Source organism: Saccopteryx leptura, chromosome 9, assembly GCF_036850995.1.
Source record: "Saccopteryx leptura isolate mSacLep1 chromosome 9, mSacLep1_pri_phased_curated, whole genome shotgun sequence".
Taxonomy (NCBI): domain Eukaryota; kingdom Metazoa; phylum Chordata; class Mammalia; order Chiroptera; family Emballonuridae; genus Saccopteryx; species Saccopteryx leptura.
Genome location: NC_089511.1, coordinates 25,089,885 through 25,111,841, shown reverse-complemented (window position 1 = coordinate 25,111,841; position 21,957 = coordinate 25,089,885). Strand labels below are relative to the sequence as shown.

Below are 21,957 nucleotides of genomic sequence, written 5' to 3'. Positions count from 1 at the left end.
TGCCGTGGAGACCAAGGCTATGGCAACCAGGACAAGCCAAACTTGCTCGTCCCTCCCCAACCGCGAACGGGTCTGGGATGCGTCTGCTACGTTCATGGCGCTCTACGAGCTTTTCTCCCACCCAGTCGAGCGCGGCTACCGCGCGGGCCTCTGCTCCAAGGCCGCGCTGTTCCTGCTGCTGGCCACCGCGCTCACGTACATCCCGCCGCTGCTGGTGGCTTTCCGGAGCCACGGTGAGCCTGCCCCCGGTCGGTGCGCGCCACAGCCCCCCGGGCCCGCTGCTTGCGCGCCGTTCTCCTGACGTTCTCCCCACCGCCTTCCCGCCCTCTTTTCTGTACCTCAGGGTTTTGGCTGAAGCGGAGCAGCTACGAGGAGCAGCCCACCGTGCGCTTCCAGCACCAGGTGCTGCTCCTGGCCCTGCTGGGGCCCGAGCCCGGCGGGTTCCTCGCCTGGAGCACGTTCCCTGCCTTCAACCGGTTGCAGGGGGATCACCTGCGCGTCCCGCTCGTTTCGGTGCGTGGTCCCTGCCTGGGCCTAGCTGCCCACTCAACTGGGCAGGGGGAGGGAGGGGCGAGCCGCCCGGCCCGGCCGGCCCGGCCGGCCCGGCCCGGGGGAGCCAGCTTAGGGCTTAAGGGTTTGCGAACCCACGGTAAGTTGTGTTCACAGGCTCAGGCGCCGGAACGTAAGTTTAACTTCCTGGGGGAGAAAAGCTCTTGTTTCATTCGACTTCCCCAAGCTGTCCACAGCGCCGAGAAAGTTAGCCACTGCTGTCGCGTGTGCTTCCAGACCCAGAGCCCCGGAGCCCGCGGCAGCCTGTGGTCACGAAAGTTCCCTTACGAGTCGTGAAGGACGAGCGGTGTCCTTGTTACAACCCCATAGTGTCGCTGCAATTGTGCATCTAGACACTAGGAACGGAAAGAGCAGGCATTTTTATGCAAACTTGACACCGGGTCGCCCAGGCCCTGATTGGTTAAGCGACCTGTCCCGAGTGGCCCTTCCTCCTCTCTGGGCTGTCCCATTAGATGTTGTTCTATCCTGCAGCTGTCCAGGATGGAAAGTGAAGCATTTTACTGTCAGTAGTTTAGTATTAATATTTGGTTCAGAGAAGTGAGTGCTTCCTTTACAGGCACCCCCTTCCCGCTCATTTTTTGAAAACATTTTCCTTTAGAAGTATGAAAATTCTGGTCTTCCTTCTGAAGTTGAATCTCTGTCAACATCTCTGAGTTGATTGGCCTGCAAGCCAAATTTGTGTAGCTGGAAAAAAAAAAAAATCAAGACTTTTTTTCAGCTACTAAAATAAAATGAAAAAAAAAAATCTGATTAGTTATATGAATAACTACAAACAAAATGTGATTCAGAATACTTTTTAAAGGTTAAATTTTCTTATATACTTATGATTTATTAAAGTGCATGCTTATTGTCAAATATTACAGTTACCAGTGTATATAATGAGATAAAATTAAAGACTCAGTTTGGTACATGTATCAATACTTGTTAACCAGCCTTATGCTCTTTTTTTTTTCTTTTTTTTTCTTTTTTACAGAGACAGAGAGAGAGAGTCAGAGAGAGGGATAGACAGGGACAGACAGACAGGAACGGAGAGATGAGAAGCATCAATTATTAGTTTTTCATTGCGCATTGGGACACCTTAGTTGTTCATTGATTGCTTTCTCATATGTGCCTTGACTGCGGGCCTTCAGCAGACCGAGTAACCCCTTGCTGGAGCCAGCGACCTTGGGTCCAAGCTGGTGAGCTTTTGCTCAAACCAGATGAGCCCGTGCTCAAGCTGGCGACCTCAGGGTCTCGAACCTGGGTCTTCGGCATCCCAGTTCGATGCTCTATCCGCTGCGCCACCACCTGGTCAGGCCCAGCCTTATGCTCTTTAAGATCTACAAGATATTTCATGATATGAATAACTGTAGTGGATTTAATCAGTTCCCTGTTGGTAGATATTTGATTTGTTTTCACTATTAGAATATTACAGTGAACAGATTTTGAATAAACATCACATTGTGAGGAATTTCAATAGAAGCTGTTGAAATTGCATAAGTACATACAAAACTAATCAAGTATATAAAATAAGTAACTCCATTGAAATAAAAAAGAAAGAAAAAGTGGGAAAAGTAATCCGTTGTGAATAGGATTTACATAGTCAAATGAGAGTGTAACTCTATTGGTGGGATTGGGAGTGTGTGTGTGTTGGAGGTTGGTGGGGAGGAAGAAGAAAACTAAATATTTTATCTCCATTTGTGGGAAATCAATAGAGAATGCCTGAAATAAGATGAAAACATTTGCTATGGGGATGGAAGTCTGCTGGGTTTTGTAACAAACATTGTTGAACTCTCCCAGTCTTTAAGTGATGAGGATGTTTAAATTGAACTGGAATAGAAGACAAATTTCTTTTTTTTTTTTTTTTTTTTTACAGAGAGAGTCAGAGAGAGGGATAGATAGGGACAGACAGACAGGAAAGGAGAGAGATGAGAAGTATCAATCATCAGTTTTTTGTTGCGAAACCTTAGTTGTTCATTGATTGCTTTCTCATATGTGCTTTGACCACGGGCCTTCAGCAGACCGAGTAACCCCTTGCTTGAGCCAGCTACCTTAGGTCCAAGCTGGTGAGCTTTGCTCAAACCAGATGAGCCCGCACTCAAGCTGGCAATCTCGGGGTCTCGAACCTGGGTCCTCCACATCCCAGTCCAACGCTCTATCCACTGTGCCACCACCTGGTCAGGCGACAAATTTCTTTCAATAAGATCTCATTAATCATGATATGTTGCCCCCCCTTTTTTTTTTGGTGAGAGGAGGGGAAATAGGCAGACTCCTGCATGGCCCCCAACGGGGATCCACCTGGCAACCCGATCTGGGGCTGATGGTGGAGTCCCAAGCTATTTTTAGCACCTGAAACTGTTGCTGGACAGAGCTATATCCTCACCCCTCTCTCAGGGGGGGGCATGCTGGAACCAATCAAGCCACTGGCTGAGGGAGGGGAAGCAGGCGAAAAGAGAAGAATAAGCAGATGTCACTTATTCTGTGTGCCCCAACTGGAATGGAACCCGGGACGTCCATACACTGGGTAGATGCTTTATCCACTGAGCCACTGCCAGGACTATGTTGCCCATTTATATTCTTATTTGAAATTATAATACTTCTGAGGAAGGATGACTGTGAATGAGAGGCCAGTATGGAGGTATTCTTACCTTCCATGTACATATCATTCCTTTCTGAAAATGGAAACAAAAGGTTTTATATTCCAAACAAACAAACTAACATTTAACTTGGTATTTGTACTTGAGTTTAGCATCTCTGACTTTTAAATGTTGAATAGCAGTTGGTTTTTGTTGTTGTTGTTTTTGGGTGTTGTATACATTTGTATATTATTTTCAATCATCATCTCTGATTACCTGAGTTTAAGAAATAATCATGAAAACTTAAAATAATCCTAATAATATTGTTTTATTTATTTTGTTCTTTTTACTTGTTAATCTACCACAGATGATTGACTCCCCATTGGTCTGCTACTTAGCCTCTCTCTTATCTCTGTAACCAGAAACTACTGTGAAAGCATTGCCTGTGTTCCCCCTGCTTCCGGTTGTGTGTGTGTTCCAATTTTATTTTACAAATTTATTTTTCATTTTTATTTATTTACTTATTTATTTTTACAGGGACAGAGAGAGAGTCAGAGAGAGGGTTAGATAGGGACAGACAAGAATGGAGAGAGATGAGAAGCATCAATTATCAGTTTCTTGATTGATTGCTTTCTCATATGTGCCTTGACCCGGGCCTTCAGCAGACCGAGTGACCCCTTGCTTGAGCCAGCAACCTTGGGTCTAAGCTGGTGAGCTTTTTGCTCAAACCAGATGAGCCCACGCTCAAGCTGGCGACCTCGGGGTCTCGAACCTAGGTCTTCCACATTCCAGTCTGACACTCTATCCACTGCGCCACTGCCTGGTCAGGCTCATTTTTATTTTTTTATTTTATTTTATTTTATTTTTTATGTATTTTTCCGAAGCTGGAAACGGGGAGAGACAGTCAGACAGACTCCCGCAGGCGCCCGACCGGGATCCACCCAGCACGCCCACCAGGGGCGAGGCTCTGCCCACCAGGGGGCGATGCTCTGCCCCTCCGGGGCGTCGCTCTGCCTCGACCAGAGCCACTCTAGCGCCTGGGGCAGAGGCCAAGGAGCCATCCCCAGCGCCTGGGCCATCTTTGCTCCAATGGAGCCTTGGCTGCGGGAGGGGAAGAGAGAGACAGAGAGGAAGGAGGGGGGGGGGTGGAGATGCAAATGGGCGCTTCTCCTATGTGCCCTGGCCAGGAATCGAACCCGGGTCCCCCGCATGCCAGGCCGACACTCTACCGCTGAGCCAACCGGCCAGGGCCATTTTTATTTTTTTTTTAATGTTATATTTATTGATGTTACAGAGAGAGGGAGCAAGGGGGAGTGAGAAGTATCAACTTATAATTAGTTGCTTGTTGATTGCTTGTCTTGTGTGCCTTTGACACAGAAAGCCCAGGGTTTCGAACCCACGACCTCAGCATTCCAGGTTGTCGCTTTGACCACTGCACCACCACAAGCCAGGCAGTGTTCCAATTTTAAATCTGCAAAACCACCTCTTATTTTATGGTGCCCAGAACTATTGATACTCTTTAATACTGGATGATTTTATACTCAAAACCAAAGCTCATTTTTCTGTTTTTTTTTTTTCCCCCCTCCATTCTAGGTTGGTGTCTATACATAATTTATGTCCTTGTCATCTGCAGTCTTTCTCACTGACCGATTTGCTTCTCCCTGGCTGAGCTCAAGGATTTTTATTTTTTAATTTTTTTTTGGTATTTTTCCAAAGTTAGAAGCAGGCAATCAGACTCCCGCATGTGCCGGACTGGGATCCACCCAGCATGCCCACCAGGGGGCGAGGCTCTGCCCATCTGGGGCGCTGCTCTTTTGCTGCCAAAGCCATTCTAGCGCCTGAAGCGGAGGCTATGGACCCCTCCTCAATGCCCGGGCCAACTTTGCTCCAAAGGAGCCTTGGCTGCGGGAGGGGAAGAGAGAGAGAGAGAGGAAGGAGAGGGGGAAGGATGGAGAAGCAGATGGGCGCTTCTCCTGTGAACCCTGACTGGGAATCAAACCCGGGATTTCCACATGCCGGGCTGACGCTCTACCACTATGCCAGCTGGCCAGGGCGTCAAGGACTTCTTATTCCGTATATTATACTCTTAACCCTTATTGCAGCAAATTATTTATACTTTACTTTTCTAACTCTGAACATAAACCTCGAGTGACCACAACCCATCTGAGAAATTGCCCAAGAAGCCAAGGAACTAGTGGTTTTAGATGAAGTTTTGATCAAACACTGGATGGTGGCTTTTCTGTGGCTAATTTGGGAAAAACGCCTCAGAAATACGAAATGACCTTGTTTCTGCTTTGGTCAGCTCACTCTAGACAGCGTCTCTAAAATCCCTATGTTTTTAATGCTTTAATAGTCGAGTTTTTTGTTTCAATTAGAGAAGAAAAAAAGCATAGATAGGCCTTTTCCCTCAGTGAATGACTTGGTTTTTTAAGGCATCTGTGGAGCCAGAGAATAGGGCTGCTGAGGACTCTAGGAGGATGCAGGAAGGTGAGTGGAGAGTCCATGTGGCTGAGACACCTTATTTTTTTACATCTCCAAAATCAGAATGTGCCTTCCTATCTATGGTATCTTATGATAGCTGTTGACCAGGGGACAGGGTTGGCATAGGTCATTGCCTACACATGTGCAAACATCAAAAGTGCCAGCACTAGACATTGCAGGAGGGACATCAGCAACTTGAAAGAAAACCCAGGGACAGTAGTAAGACACTGTTGTTGTTTTCAGCTTTACTGAGGTATAATTGACAAAATAATAAGATAGTAAAATATTATTTTAACTCCTAAGAGCTAAATGCAGAGTGGGTAAGGGAAGATTCAAGAGGCATTATCATTGCCTAATATTGGTATGTATTTCCTTCTTTATCAATTTATTGTCTGCCTCCCTGGCTGGTGATGTAAGCTGCATTGGGGGGAGGGAGGACTTGGTCTATTTTGTTTGCCATTATATTCCTACCAACTGAAATAGTGTCTGGCACATAGTAGGCCCTTAAAATATACTTGACAGATTAATGAATGACTTTAACGAGGAGTCATGAATTGTGGTCCTATGCCAGGCCAGATCTGTCCTCTCTGAGCTTGGAGTAAAGGTGTGTGCACAAACAAGTATACAGACTTCCACGCATACTTTTCACACTGGCTCTTGCAAAATTGTTGTCTTATTCAGCATATTCTTGAATTGTTTTGGGTTTTTGTTTTACTTTGGACATTTTAGCCCTGGAAAAACCCATTATTTGAAGTCAAAGTGTGGTTTCAGATCCCGTCTTTACCATTAGTGACAATAAATTAGTACCAATTAGTACCATTAGTACCAATAAATCCATTCACCTCCCTGAGCCTTGATTTTCTCATCTATACATTGGGGATAATGCTTGCTCTGCTTACCTTAACACTTACTATTTTTTAAAGATTTTATTAGGCCTTGGCCTGTTTGCTCAGTGGATAGAACATTTGCCCGATGTGCAGATGTCCCAGGTTCTTCCCGTGTCAGGACACACATGAGAAACAATTATCTGCATTTCTTTCCCTCCCTCTCCCCTTCTCTCTCTCTCTCTTTTTTTTTTCAGCCAGTGGCTCAATTAGTTCAAGCATGGGCCCGAGTACTGAGGATAGCTCAGTTGATTCAAGCACTGGCCCCAGACGGGGGTTGCTGGGTGAATCCTGGTCGGGGCACACGTGGGAGTCTATCTATTCATTGGTTGCTTGTCATAAGTGCTTTGAACAGTGAGCCCCAGAGGTTCAAACTAGCGACCTCAGTGTTCTAGGTCAGTGCTCTACTCATTGTGCCACCACAGGTCAAGCTAGACTTTAAAGATAAAGTGAATTGCTTTTCTTCCCTCCCACACTTTTTTGGAGTCTGTATTATCCTGGCAATTCCCTCTCGCAGTGATCCTATCTTGCAAGTTGAGACATTTAATCGTGTTCTTCCTGTTTAACCCTAAGGATCCAGAAGGCATATATCCACTCCACAGAGTTAACCTGTTTTCCAAGTCTTCCTAGATACCAACTGGAGAAGATTCACAGAACCAGAAGGAGTCTCTTTTCTATCCTAATCATAATTACTAATACATAATTGCCTCAGTAATTTGATCCTCGGCTCTGGTAACAGATATCCCTCCCCTGTACCTGTAAAGCTGATGGAACAACACAGAGACAATAGTATCCAACAGAAGAGAGGGGTTTCTCTATAACAAGGACTAGGAAAAGGACATTATTGTTTAGAAGGAAAGAAACCATTGAAAGTTTCTGAAAACAGATATCTCCATTTTAAATGACCTTATTAGCCTGAAAAAACAAATGCATAATGGTGTTGGTAGAAAGAAAGATGAATCAGTAGCTGAATCAGGAGAATTCAGATGGGAATGTTGATACACTGTAGTAAAATCCTGGGAACCTAGGCTGGGGAAGGATAGGCTGGAGGAATAAGGCCCAGCATTGTGTGAGGAATCATGTCAGCAACATTGCAATAACCGTCCTTTCCTGCGGGCCGTTTTAGGATCACTCTGAGGCAAGACCACGGATGACAAGGCTGGATACTGGTGTTTCTTATGAGCTGTAATTTGTCTTTTTCCCTCCTAATGTCTGTTTCCCCTCCTTTCACGTCCATAATTTATAAAGTACCTGTATAGTTTCAGTTGCTTTACTGATTTTCCAGAGCTTCCATTTTCATTTTATTGATTGGTACTAAAAGATGCACTAGCCTTTAAAGTCCTGACAATAATGAGATGAGGTCTAACATCGAGAATCTGAAGCAAAGACATTTGTGGTTAAAGGCTTTATAAATAGAGCTTGTTTGTTTTTTTTCTGCTGACTCTGGGGAATGGATAATAATTAGTATTAGTTTCTTTTCTAGACAAGTAGAAGACAGTTCTGCTGTGCTATTTAAATTTTCTATACAAACTCGGAAGATGGCAGGAACAAAACAAACAAACAAAAAAAGAATAAAATGAGACAACTGAAAAAGAAAAATGCCATTCGGATGTTTATTGTTGTTATTTCCACTTTAAGTTCTCAGTTCAATTTGACCCTTGAATATTTGAGAATCACAAAGATGATATTTGATATTTATCCTCTTATATGTATTTATTTTTCTCTCTCTTTTTTTTGGATGAGGGAGATAATCCCTGTGTGTAGCGGAACAGTGGGTCATTGTGTATATACCACAGTGATATGGATTCTTCCTGACCTAGTAAGGACCAGGGTCACTGCCCTCTTTGGGTTTTCTAGACTAGAGAAGAAGACAGGAACCAGGATGGGAAAATGGACGTGTTGCATTTTAGACTGGAGCTTCCCCTGCAGTCCACGGAGCATGTTCTCGGTGTGCAGCTCATCTTGACTTTCTCCTACCAACTGCATGTGAGTCCATTCCTGAGGGAAGCCTGTCCTCTCCCTCTTGTCTTTTCATAGAACAGAGTCCTCTTTCTGATTTCTTTTCTGAGGTGTAGTTTGGGGTTTAACCTGGATCAAATGTTTTTCAAGAGGGCCATATTAACTTATATAAGCTATTAACAGCTCAGAGAGTTCTGGGTAGAGCGCTTCCCGCATGGCTAAGCCAAGTATGTGAGGGACCGTTAGGCTCCAGCACAGATAGGTGACACTTAGAACCCAGAGCCCTTAAGATCTGACTGAAATTGGTGTTGTCTCTCCCTCTAATGATTTCAGAGGATGTCAACATTCGTGATGCAGAGCATGGCATTTCTCCAGTCCTCCTTCACTGTTCCAGGGTCCCAGTTATACGTGAATGGAGACCTGAGGCTGCAGCAGAAGCAGCCCCTACACTGCAATGGCCTAGATGTGCGATACAACGTAAGGATGCTACTACTTCTTGTCCATCTCTTGTTTCTATATGTTAGTGTTTACCAGTTCTTTGAAGACGGAGAAATGGAAGTTGGAAATAGCATTTCTTTGTAGAGTCACAGAAGAGGGTTTCTGAGGAATTCCTGTCATGAATTCTTTCAAAAGATGGAGACAAATGTGCCTATATTTACATCTAGATAGAAAGAAAAAAAATCTTTGTTCTTATCTAAGAACCAAATTGTTTATTGCTCTTGGATACATAACACACCATATTCCAAGTGATCTTTTTCACTTCATGTAAAACATTTCAAAAATAATATGACTAATTATTGAGCTCATGCTATATGTCAGTCCTGGGTTAAGAGGTTTGACTATATCATCTCATTTAATCAGCATGGCAACCTCAGGAGATGCCTACCCTGCCATTTCTCGGCACTACAGCCGCTTGTCCTGTCATTGTCCCCCTTGTTCCTTTCTAGTCATACAGGTCTTGATGCAGTTCTTCAAACCCACACAGTGGCTGCCTCAGGGCTTTTGCACTTGCTTTTCCCTTTGGCCGAGGAGCCACATAGCTTATTCTGCTACTCCATTCAGTTCCCTGTTCAAATGTCCCTGAACACAGTCCTTTGCTGACACTTCTTTCTAAAATAACATTCCCCTCTCTCATCATCCCTCATCTAGATTTTCTTTGTTACTTCCGCCTGAAATACTAAAGATATGTTTTCAGTTTATTTGCTGTCTTCCCCAGCAGTAAAAGCACTGACATCTATACTTTTATCTCATTTTTCAGTTAGCACAATGCCTTCAGGGTTCATCCATGTTGTTGTAAATGGTAGGATTTCCCTCTCTTTTCATATATGAGTATATATATTGAGAGAGATGCCATGGTATGTATAGTATGTATGTGTATCTGTGTATACATACATATGTGTGTGTGTGTGTGTGTGTGTGTATGCTATATCTATCGCATCTTCTTTATCATTCGTCCATTGACAGACACTTAGGTTTTTTCCATCTTGGCTATTGTAAGTGATGCTGCAGTGAACATGGGGGATGCAGATACCTTTTTAATATCCTGTTTTCATTCCCTTTGGGTATACACCCAGAAGTGGGATTTCAGGATCATATAGTAGTTCTAGTTTTAATTTTTTGAGGAACCTCCATACTTCTTCTATAGTGGCTGCACCAGTTTACATTCTCACCAACAGTGAACAAGCATTCCCGTTTCCTCATATCCTTGCCAGCACTTTTCTGCTCGGTAGCAGCTCTTAGGTGATACCTCATCATGGCTTTGATTTGCATCTCCCTGATGATTAGTGATGTTGAGCACCTTTTCATGCATCTGTGACTATCTGTATGTCTTCTTTGGAAAAATACTATTCGGATCCTCTGCCCATTTTTTAAATCGGGGTTTTTGTTGTTGTTTTGTTTGTTTGTTTTGCTGTTGAGTGTGTAAGGGTGTTTTTTTTCTCTCATTTATTTTGGATATTAACCCCTTATCATATACATTATTTGCTAATATTTTCTCCCATTCTGCAAGTTGCCTCTTCAGTTTGTTGGTGGTTTCCTTTGCTGTGAAGAAGCTTTTTAGTTTGGCATAGTCCCACTTACTGTTTTTGCTTTTGTTGCTTGTACTTTCAGTGTCAATTCCAAAAAATTATTGCCAAGACTGATGTCAAGGAGCATACCCTCTATGTTTTCTTCTAGGAGTTTTACAGTTTCAGGTCCTAAATTAAATTTAATCTACAGTGTGTCCATAAAGTCATGGTGCACTTTTGACCAGTCACAGGAAAGCAACAAAAGACGATAGAAATGTGAAATCACCAAATAAAAGGAAAACTCTCCCAGTTTCATACCTATTCAGTGCAGTTCGATGTGGTCTCACGCACAGATTTTTTTAGGGCTCCTTAGGTAGCTATCCCGTATAGCCTCTACAGACTCATCACTGACTGATGGCCTACCAAGAACGGGGTTTCTCCACCAAACTGCTGGTTTCCTTTAACTGCTTATCCCACTGAGTAATGCTATTCCTATGTGGTGGCACTTCGTTATAAACGCGCCGATATTCACGTTGCACTTTGGTCATGGATTCAAATTTAGCGAGCCACAGAACACACTGACCTTTCCTCTGTACCGTCCACATTTCGATTGGCATGGCCGTGGGCTGCTCCGCTGTATACACGGTGTTACGTCATCATCTGCGCATGCGTACATGCTGCCACATCATCCTACAGAAATGGAGGGTTTTCCTTTTATTTGGTGCAGATTTCACATTTCTATTGTCTTTTGTTGCTTTCCTGTGACCGGTCAAAAGTGCACCATGACTTTACGGACACACTGTATTTTGAATTGATTTGTGTGTATAGTGTAAGATAGGGATCCAGTTTCATTCTTTTCCATGTGACTGTCCAGTTTTCATAACACCATTTATTGAAGAGACTGTCCTTTCCCTATTGTATTCTTGGATTCTTTGTCATAAATGAACTGACTGTATACTGGTGGCTTTATTTCTAGATTTTGTATTCTGTTCCACTGATATCTGTCTGTTTAATGCAGTTTTGAACTGATGATATCATGCTGTATTGTAGTGAAGTACTAGGCACAAAAATACTTGTCTCTAAAGTTATTGAATTCTTGGCAACATAATAACTGGGATACATTTCAGTACTTAATTCATGAACTGTAGACAACTATATAATATAGTAACAGGGTTTGTATCAGTTACAGTGTTGGACAGATTCCCTCTGTGAACTCTGTGATTTGTTTTGTAGTTAGTCACCTGTTGTAGATCCTTGATTTGATTCTTCTCTATTCATACTTCCTCGAGTTGCAGTGTCTGATATTTCTTCATCTTACTATCATATTAGTCTTTAGAAATTAATTGTCTAGCTAATTTAACATTCAGTCCTTCATTGTAGTGAAGCTTTATTTTCATTTCAAACTGTTGCTTTGAATGTTTTTTTTTTAATTGTTTTAGAGAGAGAGGAGATGGGGGAGAAAGACAGAGAAACATCAATTTGTTTTCCACTTATTTATACATTCATTGGTTGATTCTTGCATGTTGCCTGACCAGGAATTGAACCCACAACCTTGGCATATCGGGATGATGCTCTAACCAACTGAGCTACCTGGTCAAGGCTTTGTCCCTTTTTTTTTCCAGCTGGTCTGGAAGTTTCCTGAAGCATATCCTACAGAACATTTGAAAAAGAGTAAACAGCAGTAAAGGCTTTTCTCCCTATTCTTTTCTTTATTTTTAATTTATTATGTTGACATGGTTTCAAGTTCCACTGCTTTCTTGTTCTTGACCCAATACTTTGGCTCTGAGCCTTCAACAGCAGCTTATTGCTCAGCTAAGATATCAGGGGTCAGGGCTTCCGTGGTTTCGGAATCTTTGGCTCTGAGCCTTCAACAGTAGCTTATTGCTCAGCTAAGATATCTGGGGTCAGTTTGGTGGTTTCGGAATCTCTCAATGCATCTTCACCTACCATAGTATGGTATATGCTCGGTTCGTCTATTTTCATTGCACCATAGTCTTAGTCGGCTGGATTTTTTTTTTTTAAATAGAGATAGAGAGAGAGAGATTCAGAGAGAGGGATAGACAGGGACAGACAGACAGGAACAGAGAGAGATGAGAAGCATCAATCATCAGTTTTTCATGTTGACACCTTAGTTGTTCATTGATTGCTTTCTCATATGTGCCTTAACCGTGGGCCTTCAGCAGACCGAGTAACCCCTTGCTTGAGCCAGCGACCTTGGGTCCAAGCTGGTGAGCCTCTGCTTAAACCAGATGAGCCTGCGCTCAAGCTGGTGACCTCAGCGTCTCGAACCTGGGTCCTTCTGCATCCCAGTCCGTCGCTCTATCCATTGCGCCACCGCCTGGTCAGGCAGTTGGCTGGACTTTTGCATCTGTGTTCATCAGGAATATTTACCTGTGATTTTCTTACAGTGTCCTTTTTAACTTAGTTCATACAGTGTTCTCCTGCCTTCAGTGAGCATCTTTGTGACTGATATTTTGAACTGTATCAGATAAATTCCTTCTCTCTATTTTATTAAGGTCTATTTCTAGAGTTTTATCTTGTTCTTTTGTTTGAAACATATCTTTTATTTCTTCATTTTTCTTTTTTTATATAAAAAATTTGATTGATTTTAGAAAGAGAGGGTAGGAGAGAGAGAGAATGAGATCATAGTTGCTTTAATTTAGTTATTCATTGATTGCTTCTCGTTTGTGCCTTGATGGGGAAAGCCCAGGGCCTCCAACTGGTGATCTCAGCGTCCCAGGTCAATGCTCTATATCCTGCGCCACCACAGGTTAGGCTTTATGTATAAATATTTAAAAATTGTTTGTATTTACTCTTTTATTTTATTTTTTAAAAGGAACACTTCTGAGGAAGTATTGCTATTATTTTTTGTTTGTTTGCTTGTTTTAGTGAGAGAAATAAAAGAACAGAAAGAAAGGAAGGGAGAGAGATGAGAAACATCAACTCATAGTTGTGACACCTTAGTTATTCATTGATTGCTTACTCAGACATGCCTTGACTAGGAGGCTTCAGCCAAGCCAGTGACCACTTGTTCAAACCAGGGACCATAGGGTCATGTCTATGATCCCGCACTCAAGCTGGTGAGCCCACACTCAAGCCAGCGACCTCAGGGTTTTGAACCTGGGTTCTCAGCATCCCAGGCTGACGCTGTATCCATTGCCCCACCACCTGGTCAGGTTTCATTGATTGATTTTAGAAAGAAAGAAAGAGAGAGGCATCAACTCGTCCCACTTAATTATTCCATGTAGTTGTGTACTCATTGCTTGCTTCTCATACATGCTCTTACTGGGGATCCAACCCGTGGCCTCAGTGTGCCAGGATGATGCTTCATGCACTGAGCAACACAGCCAGGGCTTCATTTTTCTTGATTCTGTGTTGGTTTGGTGCATTAGATAAGACATCCCCCTCTCCCAATCTTGACAGAGTGGTCTTAGATAGGAAATGAATTTTATCAATCAGCCTACCAGAGCTCTTTTTTACTCTCAAACCTCTGTCATTGTCCAAGCTTCATTCTTTGTTCTTAGTGGCTCCCAAAAGTTGAGGCTGTGCTAAGATCATTTCAGAGTGGGTGATGAGGGTAATTTTTCATTTGCTTACTGTGTAGGAGTCACTCAACTAGTTTCTGGATTTCTTTCAGAGGGAGTTGCTCCAATGTGTAGCTGTAGATTCAGTCAGTGTGTCAGGGGGAGGAGGTGAGTTTAAGAAGTTCCTTTGTTGCCATCTTGGACCAGGACCTTTTTTTTAAAAAAAAACATTAAAAAAAAATTTTTTTTTAAGATTTTATTTATTCATTTTAGAGAAGAGAGAGAGAGAGAGAGAGAGAGAGAGAGAAGGGATAGAGAAGATGGGGAGGAGCAGGAAGCATCAATTCCTGTATGTGCCTTGACCAGCTAAGCCCAGGGTTTCGAACCAGTGACCTCAGCGTTACAGGTCGACGCTTTATTCACTGTGCCATCACAGGCCAGGCTAAACATTCTTTTAATGCTTCCTCTGGGTCTTCAGAGTGCTGAGTCCTGTCTTCACCTACAAACCCATAGTACCTTTTATTTGAAGGTTTATATTAATAGGGATATGATATTAGAGGGCAGGAAGTTGTTTTCTTCTTCAAAGGATTATGTGCTTGTATTTTTATACTTTATTCTATTTCCAAATCTACAATTAAAAGAGATAAATTAGAGATCATCTAGAGAAGAGCAAGGAAAAGACAAAGGAATTGAAAATATGCTTTTTTTTTTAAATTTAAAGGAATCATTTCTCCCATTGGAATAGAGAGAAGTATTTTATAAATAGCTCTAAAACCTATAAAAGGTGTATATTGACTCCTTGTTTCCATCCCACAAGGGGAAAGATTGGCAGTAAATAAATTACTACAGGAGAGTTTATTCATCCCTGAAGAAGAGATTGATACTGGAATAGGCCACCAGGAGTAAGAGGGTGGTCTCTGCCATCAGCCTGGGTGGGCAGGAGGATAGAAAGACCGGAGGAGAAGCTGCTCGCGTGTTCACACCAGGTCCTCCTGTTGTGTCCCAGGTGTCTGTCATCAACGGGACCAGCCCTTTTGCCCATGACTATGATCTCACTCACATCGTTGCTGCCTATCAAGAAAGGAACGGTGAGTAAATTTTCATTGAGGTGCCTCTTAAGGACTTTCCAGGTTAGTGGGGGCTTTGGAGAGAGAGAATTGGAAGCTTATGATGAAAATGTCAAAACCAGTGAATGCTCAGTAATGGGAGGCAAACAGGCTACCCAGGATTTGTCATTTTTCTCCTGATCTAAGGACCCATACCCTATCTATCCCTGACTTCTATGATCTAGTAGGTTAGTGCTGATTAATTACCATCTTTATCCCACCACTGGTTTGATGGGTTTTCTTTTATTAAATGTAAGCTTAACAGAGGTGCTTCCTCTGCACACTTATAGAAGAAGCCAAAGACAAGTTACTGTCTGTAGTTTTCAGATGGAAATAGGGAATGCGAGTAACTCACCCCATATCAGCAACTGAATTAGAATAGATGGGGTGCGCCCAGGGTTCTGTCTGTAGGGCAGAGTGTGTCTGTCCCTTACAGAGGTGAGGTGCAGGCCATCCCATGTGCTTGACTTGGCTGGTTTAGCTGGCTGGTGGTTGAGTTTTTCACTAAAGGCACCTAAAGTATTGCTTGGCAACCAGATATCATGGATACTACATGCAGAAATTTAACAAGTGGGGAGACTGCAATTCCAGTATTTCTTCCTGATATTTATTTATTTATTTATTTTTTTTTTTTTTTTACAGAGACAGAGAGAGAGTGATAGATAGGGACAGACAGACAGGAACGGAGAGAGATGAGAAGCATCAATCATCAGTTTTTGGTTGTGACACCTTAGTTGTTCATTGATTGCCCTCTCATATGTGCCTTGATTGTGGGACTTCAGCAGACTGAGTAACCCTTTACTCAAGCCAGCGATCTTGGGTCCAAGCTTTGCTCAAACCAGATGAGCCCGCGCTCAAGCTGGCGACCTTGGGGTCTCGAACCTGGGTCCTCCGCATCCCAGTCTGACGCTCTATCCACTGCGCCACTGCCTGGTCAGGCTCTTCCTGATTTTATGTAATACACTAACAGCATTATTCTAAAAGTAAAGAAATTTGAGCCTGACCAGGCGGTGGTGAAGTGGATAAAGCTTCGGACTGGGATATGGAGAACCCAGGTTCGAGACCCCAAGGTCGCCAGCTTGAGCGCGGGCTCAACTGGCTTGAGCAAAAAAAAAACAAAAAAAAAAACCACTCATCAGCTTGGACCCAGGGTCGCTGGCTTGAGCAAGGGGTTGCTCGGTCTGCTGAAGGCCCGCAGTCAGGGCACATATGAGAAAGCAATCAATGAACAGCTAAGGTGTCGCAACAAAAAACTGAAGATTGATACTTCTCATCTCTCCATTCCTGTCTGTCTGTCCCTGTCTGTCCCTCTCTCTGACTCTCTCTCTCTGTCTCTAGGGAAAAAAAAAAGAAATTTGAAAACTAAAGCACATTGAAACTAAACCAAAAAACTACAAATCATGTTTTTTGTACAGCTGCTATCATAGTTTAGAGACACTTTTAGATCCAGTTTATTTTTATTTACTTTGTTTTGTTTTTTAGCAAGTGAGAGAGAGGGATAGACAGGAAGGGAGAGAGATGAGAAGCATCAGCTTATGTACTGCTCATAAAAACTAGGGGATATTTCAAAATTAATATGAAGCTATAAAATATCCCTTAATTTTTGTGAGCAGTGTAGTTGCAGCACTTTAGTTGTTCATTGATTGTTTCTCAGACGTGCCTTGACTGGGGGGCCCCAGGCAAGCCAGTGACCCCTTGCTCAAGCCAGCAACTTTGGGTTCAAGCCAGCGACCATGGGGTCATGTGTGATCCCATGCTCAAGCTAGCAACCCCACACTCAAGCCAATGACCCTGTGCTCAAGCTGGTGACCTTGGGGTTTCAAACCTGGGTCCTCAGTGTCCTAGCTCAACACTGTATCCACTGCACCACCACCTACTCAGGCTTTATTTACTTTGTAATATAAATATTTTATTTACTTTGTAATATAAATATTACTTTGTAATATAAATATTTTCCCATGCTACTACAAAGTTCTAATTGGTATTATTTTTAGTGGTAGCAGAGTATTCATTCCTTTGCTTAGCCACTCAACAATTATGGGGGAACACATAGATTGTTTCCACATTTTAAAAACTGTGTTTTGACAAATATTTTAATAAATAATATGTGAGCAACTTTGCACATTCAAAGTTTACTTTCCTGTTGAATCATTTCTTTGAGATGAGTTCTGAAGTCCAGAATTTGCCTGAGAGGTCAAAAGAGTATTTCATAGCCCTCAATATTTTATTGTCTTGCCTGACCAGTGGTGGTGCAGTGGATAGAGCATTGAGCTGGGACACTGAGTTCCCAGGTTCAAAACCTCAAGGTTGCCAATCTGAGTGCGGGGTCACCAGCTTGAGTGCAGGATCATCAACATGATTCCAAGGTCACTGGCGTGAGCCCAAAGGTCACTGGCTTGAAGCCCAAGGTCACTAGCTTGAGCAAGGGGTCACTGGCTCTGCTTCAGCCGCTCGGTCAAGGCACATACGAGAAGCAGTCAGTGAACAACTAAAGTGATGTAACTACAAGTTGATGCTTCTCATTTCTCTATCTCTCAAAAATATACATATATACATATATATGTATGTATATGTATATATGTACTATTGCCAAAGAGAACATTTATGGATTAATTCCTGATTGTATTGCAGTAACCACCATCCTGACTGACCCCAACCCCATCTGGCTGGTGGGAAGGGCTGCCGAAGCTCCATTTGTGATTAATGCTGTCATCCGATACCCTGTGGAAGTCATTTAATATCCTTTCTGTTAAGAAACTAACAGTAGCTCAGTTTCGAAAAAGAAAAAAGGATTCTTCACTTGTCCCAAGAAGAAACAGATGTCGGCAGCCTTAGATGGAGATTGCTTCAGCATTGTAGTCCCACACAACGCTGCTTTCATGCAGGGGGGAAAATTCATTTCCTGTTCCTATTTCTTTACAAGCAATATTTCTAGGTCAGAATCATCCATATTTATGTCCTAATAATTTTTTATTATCCCTTTCATCTTTAAGGTATTTGAAATATTTTTGTCATATCCTATCTAAAATTTAACATTTATTTAGAAAATGTCATCTGAGACTCCTTAACTGTATATACTTATCTACCAGGATTCTGGGAAATTATAAAGTTTGCCTGGATCCAGTATGTCAGTATCCTGCTTATCTTCCTCTGGCTGTTTGAAAGAATCAAAAGATTTGTGTTTCTAAATCAGGTGGTCACCACAGTCCCTGTAACAGCAGTGCCCCATGGAGGACTGTGTAAGGAGCACTTATCATAAGAAGACCGTTACGGAAGTGTGAGCAGGACCCTGCCTACCTCATATTGTCTTCTGGGAACTGCCATCCTGGGACGCTCCTGAAAAAGAGCCCAGGGACACGTGTCAGCATGTGTGTTTTTCCTACCAGAGACAAAGAAGAGTTCTAATTTTTGTCTACATAATTCCCTGTCTTCTAAGTGCCTACCAAAATCATCAGAGACGGGTTTGTGGAAAGGTCTGAGGGTTCCTGAAAGGCTATAATTAGTCCCCCTGCTTTTTTTTTTTTTTTCATTTTTGCGCCTTAAACTTGAATTTTAGGAGAAAATTACAGTCAGTTTACTATCGATCCAAACGACCAAGAAGCGATGAAAACCACAGTCAGTTTAGACATGTTGGAAAAAGTCCCATCTCTTGTCAAGCAAAGACTTTTCCTCTCTTGAACCGAGAAACATGCTATGCATTTCTTCCCTCTATTGTGAACCACTTTTTATTCTTCTCAGGGCTCTCATGATGGATGTGCAAATCACTAGCACTTTCCACTCTCGAGCTTCTAAATTTCTCATTCAGAACTTGGATTTCCAGAACTGAGAGGCCTGTAACTAGAACACTGGAGAGAGTAGGGGAGAGAGAGAACGTGAGTGCTCAAGAACATGTGTGCACGCACGTGAGGGTGGGCAACTTGAGGACACTAGGACTGCCCACCTGCCCTCAGTCTAACAGACAGTGTCTGTCATCCGCTCAGCTGAAAAGCCCTTTCTCCTGCCCTGCTGTGGCTGGCTCTTTGCCCCGCCTTTTGCTCTCTGTCTGTGCCCCTAGAATAGCAGGCTTGCCTGACCTGTGGTGGCGCCGTGGATAGAGCGTCAACCTGGAAATGCTGAGGTCGCCGGTTTGAAACCCTGGGCTTGCCTGGTCAAGGCACATATGGGAGTTGATGCTTCCAGCTCCTCCCCCTTCTCTCTCTCTGTCTCTCCTCTCTAAAATGAATAAAATAAATAAATAAATAAATTAATTAATTAAAAAGAACTATCTTTAGAATAGCAGGCTGAAGTCAGAGGTGCTATTTCATTCACAATCCTCTCAGCAACAGTGGGGGGAGTAAGGATTGTAGCAACAGGTTTTTTCTCTCTGGCCCTCACCCAACAACCTGGACACTTGCCACTCCTCCTTCTCAACAGCCCCTGCCCCTTCCTGAAAAGGACATGGGTGACAGAGGACCCGTTGTTGGTATTGGCTCCCTGCCCAACAACCAGAGAGTTTATTCAGAGGGCTAGTGGGAAGCCCAGCTACTTGTATCTCCCTTGACTGAGGGACTGGGTGCCCATCAGAGCAGGGGGCTTTGGGGAGGACACACAAGGAGCAGTGAGGAGGAAAAATGATGCTAGCACGGGCAGCCCAATCCAGCCTGGCCAATAGCAAAAGAGCAGTGCAGCCAGATGACCCTCATGGGTAAGTGAGTGCAGAAGAGTGCTGAAACGGGTCTCTGTCACACTCAGAAGACTGATTCTCTGTTCTCATCCTGAGAAAACATGTAGCTTCCTCAAAGGACAGATGGATCTGCTTCATGATGCTGAGGTGTCATTGGTACTGGGAGGACACGCCCATGCTTACTCATGCTGCATGCCCATTCACAAACACACTTGTGGGTGTGTGCCTCAGTCTACCTCGGAGACCCAGTTCTTATTTCCAAAGCACCTTTTCCATGTTTTCTTTTCTTTCAGGCTGACCAAAATACGTGTTTTGGAAACAAAGCTATTTTGAAGTATTCAAACACACTGGCCCCTCTCATTTTTCTTTGAAAATTTAGGGCTGCTTATTTATTGCCTAAAATTTTTTTGAAATTTAAATGAAAAATGGTTGCTGAATGTTCTGAGTTACAAAAAGATAATGAAATATGGAGAGACAGCTAAAGATGTATAAACATTGCTTTGCATTTTGTTAAATTATTTTAATGCAAAATTTGTACAAAGAACCATGATGTTTTATAACTCTCTAATTAAAATGTCAAAATGGAGGCTGCATGTGGCTTTTTAGGGGGAAAGGATTTGGAAAGGAGAAGAATGGGGAGGGCAGAGGCGACACACACGTCTAGTTACTCACCAGCAGCCTTGCTTTGCCAGGGCTCTGCCCAAAGACCTTGGAGCTTTTGTTAGTTTTTTGGCAAAAGTCCCCTGGTCCAGCCCCAAGTAAATGTGAGTTTTTGGTGGAATCCACATGGCATGTGAAAACCACAGGCTGGAAAATTACAACTGTGTCTGGTGAATATCATATTATTTACAGATCACATGTTGGTAGTTTCTGAACCTGAATCACACAGGGTAGTTGCGTAGAAAGGGTGAGAAATATACAGGATTTTATCAACTGAGCTGTAACCAATAGCTAAGTCAGGGTTTGAGATGATTACTCAGTATTTGGAGTTGACCCCTAATTTTGCCAAATGATTATCCAGTTTCTGTTTGAATCGGGTAAGGCTCTTAAAATCCTGCATAAGTCCCATCGTGTAAGGTTAATAAAGCAATTCTGTATCTTCCCCTGTCTTTCTTTCTCTTTTTTAAAGAGAAGTTTCTTTCTGAGCAGAGAAGTTCTAAATTGGGGGAAATGTATAATTACAAAAACCTAAAGAAAATAAGTTGTCTGTAATTTCACTACCCAGAAGTTACCACTGTTGGCATTCTGGTACATATTTTTCTAATCTTTCGTATTGTTTCTAAACTTTTCTCCTGTCATAAACAACACTTCTGTGAACCCTGTATATAAATCCTTATTGCTGGTTTATTTCCTTAAAATAGATCCTAGAAAGGAGTTACTAATTCAAAAAGCTTATGACCATTCTTAAAGATTTTAACTCATTTTGCCAAGCCGCATCCTGGAAAGAATGCACTAATCTGTACTCCAGCAGCAGAGAATTAGAACCCACCACGGATTACCAGAGTCAGGATTGTCTATTATTTTCAGATGCCTGAAATGTGCTCTGTTATCTGTGGGGGGTGGAGAGATGCAAATCCGCTTTATTTTTTGAAACGTGTCCTGTAGTTATCCAGACTTGCTGCTCTTTTGGCTAGAGCAGGGAGGGGAGGAGAGGAGAGAGCCAGCAGTGGGCCTAGCTCCTGGGGACCACCTGGTGTCTCCGCCTCTCACAGCTTGACTACTGTGTGGGTCCTCTTGGCATCAAGGTGCCTTGCACTTGGCTTAGGGCTGAGGTTGAGGACTTGAGATGCAGGTTTGAATCCCAAGTCACTTTGCTGAGAAGATGCCACCACAGGTGAGGAGGAACAAAATTTAAGATTCCTTTTTCGGCCTGACCTGTGGTGGCGCAGTGGATAAAGCGTCGACCTGGAAATGCTGAGGTCGCCGGTTCGAAACCCTGGGCTTGCCTGGTCAAGGCATATATGGGAGTTGATGCTTCCTGCTCCTCCCCCCTTCCCTCTCTCTCTCTCTCTCTCTCTCTCTCTCTCTCTCCTCTTTAAAAATGAATAAATAAAATAAAAATTAAAAAAAAAAAAAAAAAGATTCCTTTTTCGCCCTGTCTGGGTAGCTCAGTTGCTTAGAGCGGTGTCCCAATGCACCAAGATTGTGGATTCAGCACATACAAGAATCAAGGAATGCATTAATAAGTGGAACAACAAACTGATGTTTC

The 21,957-nt window shown here is 43.0% G+C and overlaps 1 protein-coding gene across 1 annotated transcript; it reads left to right on the top strand.

The window, feature by feature from the left end:
• The first annotated feature begins 54 nt into the window (after positions 1–54).
• Positions 55–20,330, top strand: TMEM231 (transmembrane protein 231). The gene is made up of 8 exons (XM_066349288.1): positions 55–233; positions 344–513; positions 8,348–8,476; positions 8,783–8,926; positions 14,986–15,067; positions 17,717–17,822; positions 18,164–19,147; positions 19,365–20,330. Exons 1-7 carry the CDS (start codon positions 95–97, stop codon positions 18,342–18,344), a joined length of 951 nt encoding a protein of 316 aa, XP_066205385.1. The 5' UTR covers positions 55–94; the 3' UTR covers positions 18,345–19,147; positions 19,365–20,330.
• Positions 20,331–21,957: the final 1,627 nt, after the last annotated feature.

Coding starts and splice junctions, on each gene's coding strand:
- TMEM231 (XM_066349288.1), top strand. CDS start 95: ATGGCGCTCTACGAGCTTTTCTCCCACCCAGTCGAGCGCGGCTACCGC. Junction 234..343: donor GGTGGCTTTCCGGAGCCACG/GTGAGCCTGCCC, acceptor TCTGTACCTCAG/GGTTTTGGCTGAAGCGGAGC. Junction 514..8,347: donor TGCGCGTCCCGCTCGTTTCG/GTGCGTGGTCCC, acceptor TGGGTTTTCTAG/ACTAGAGAAGAAGACAGGAA.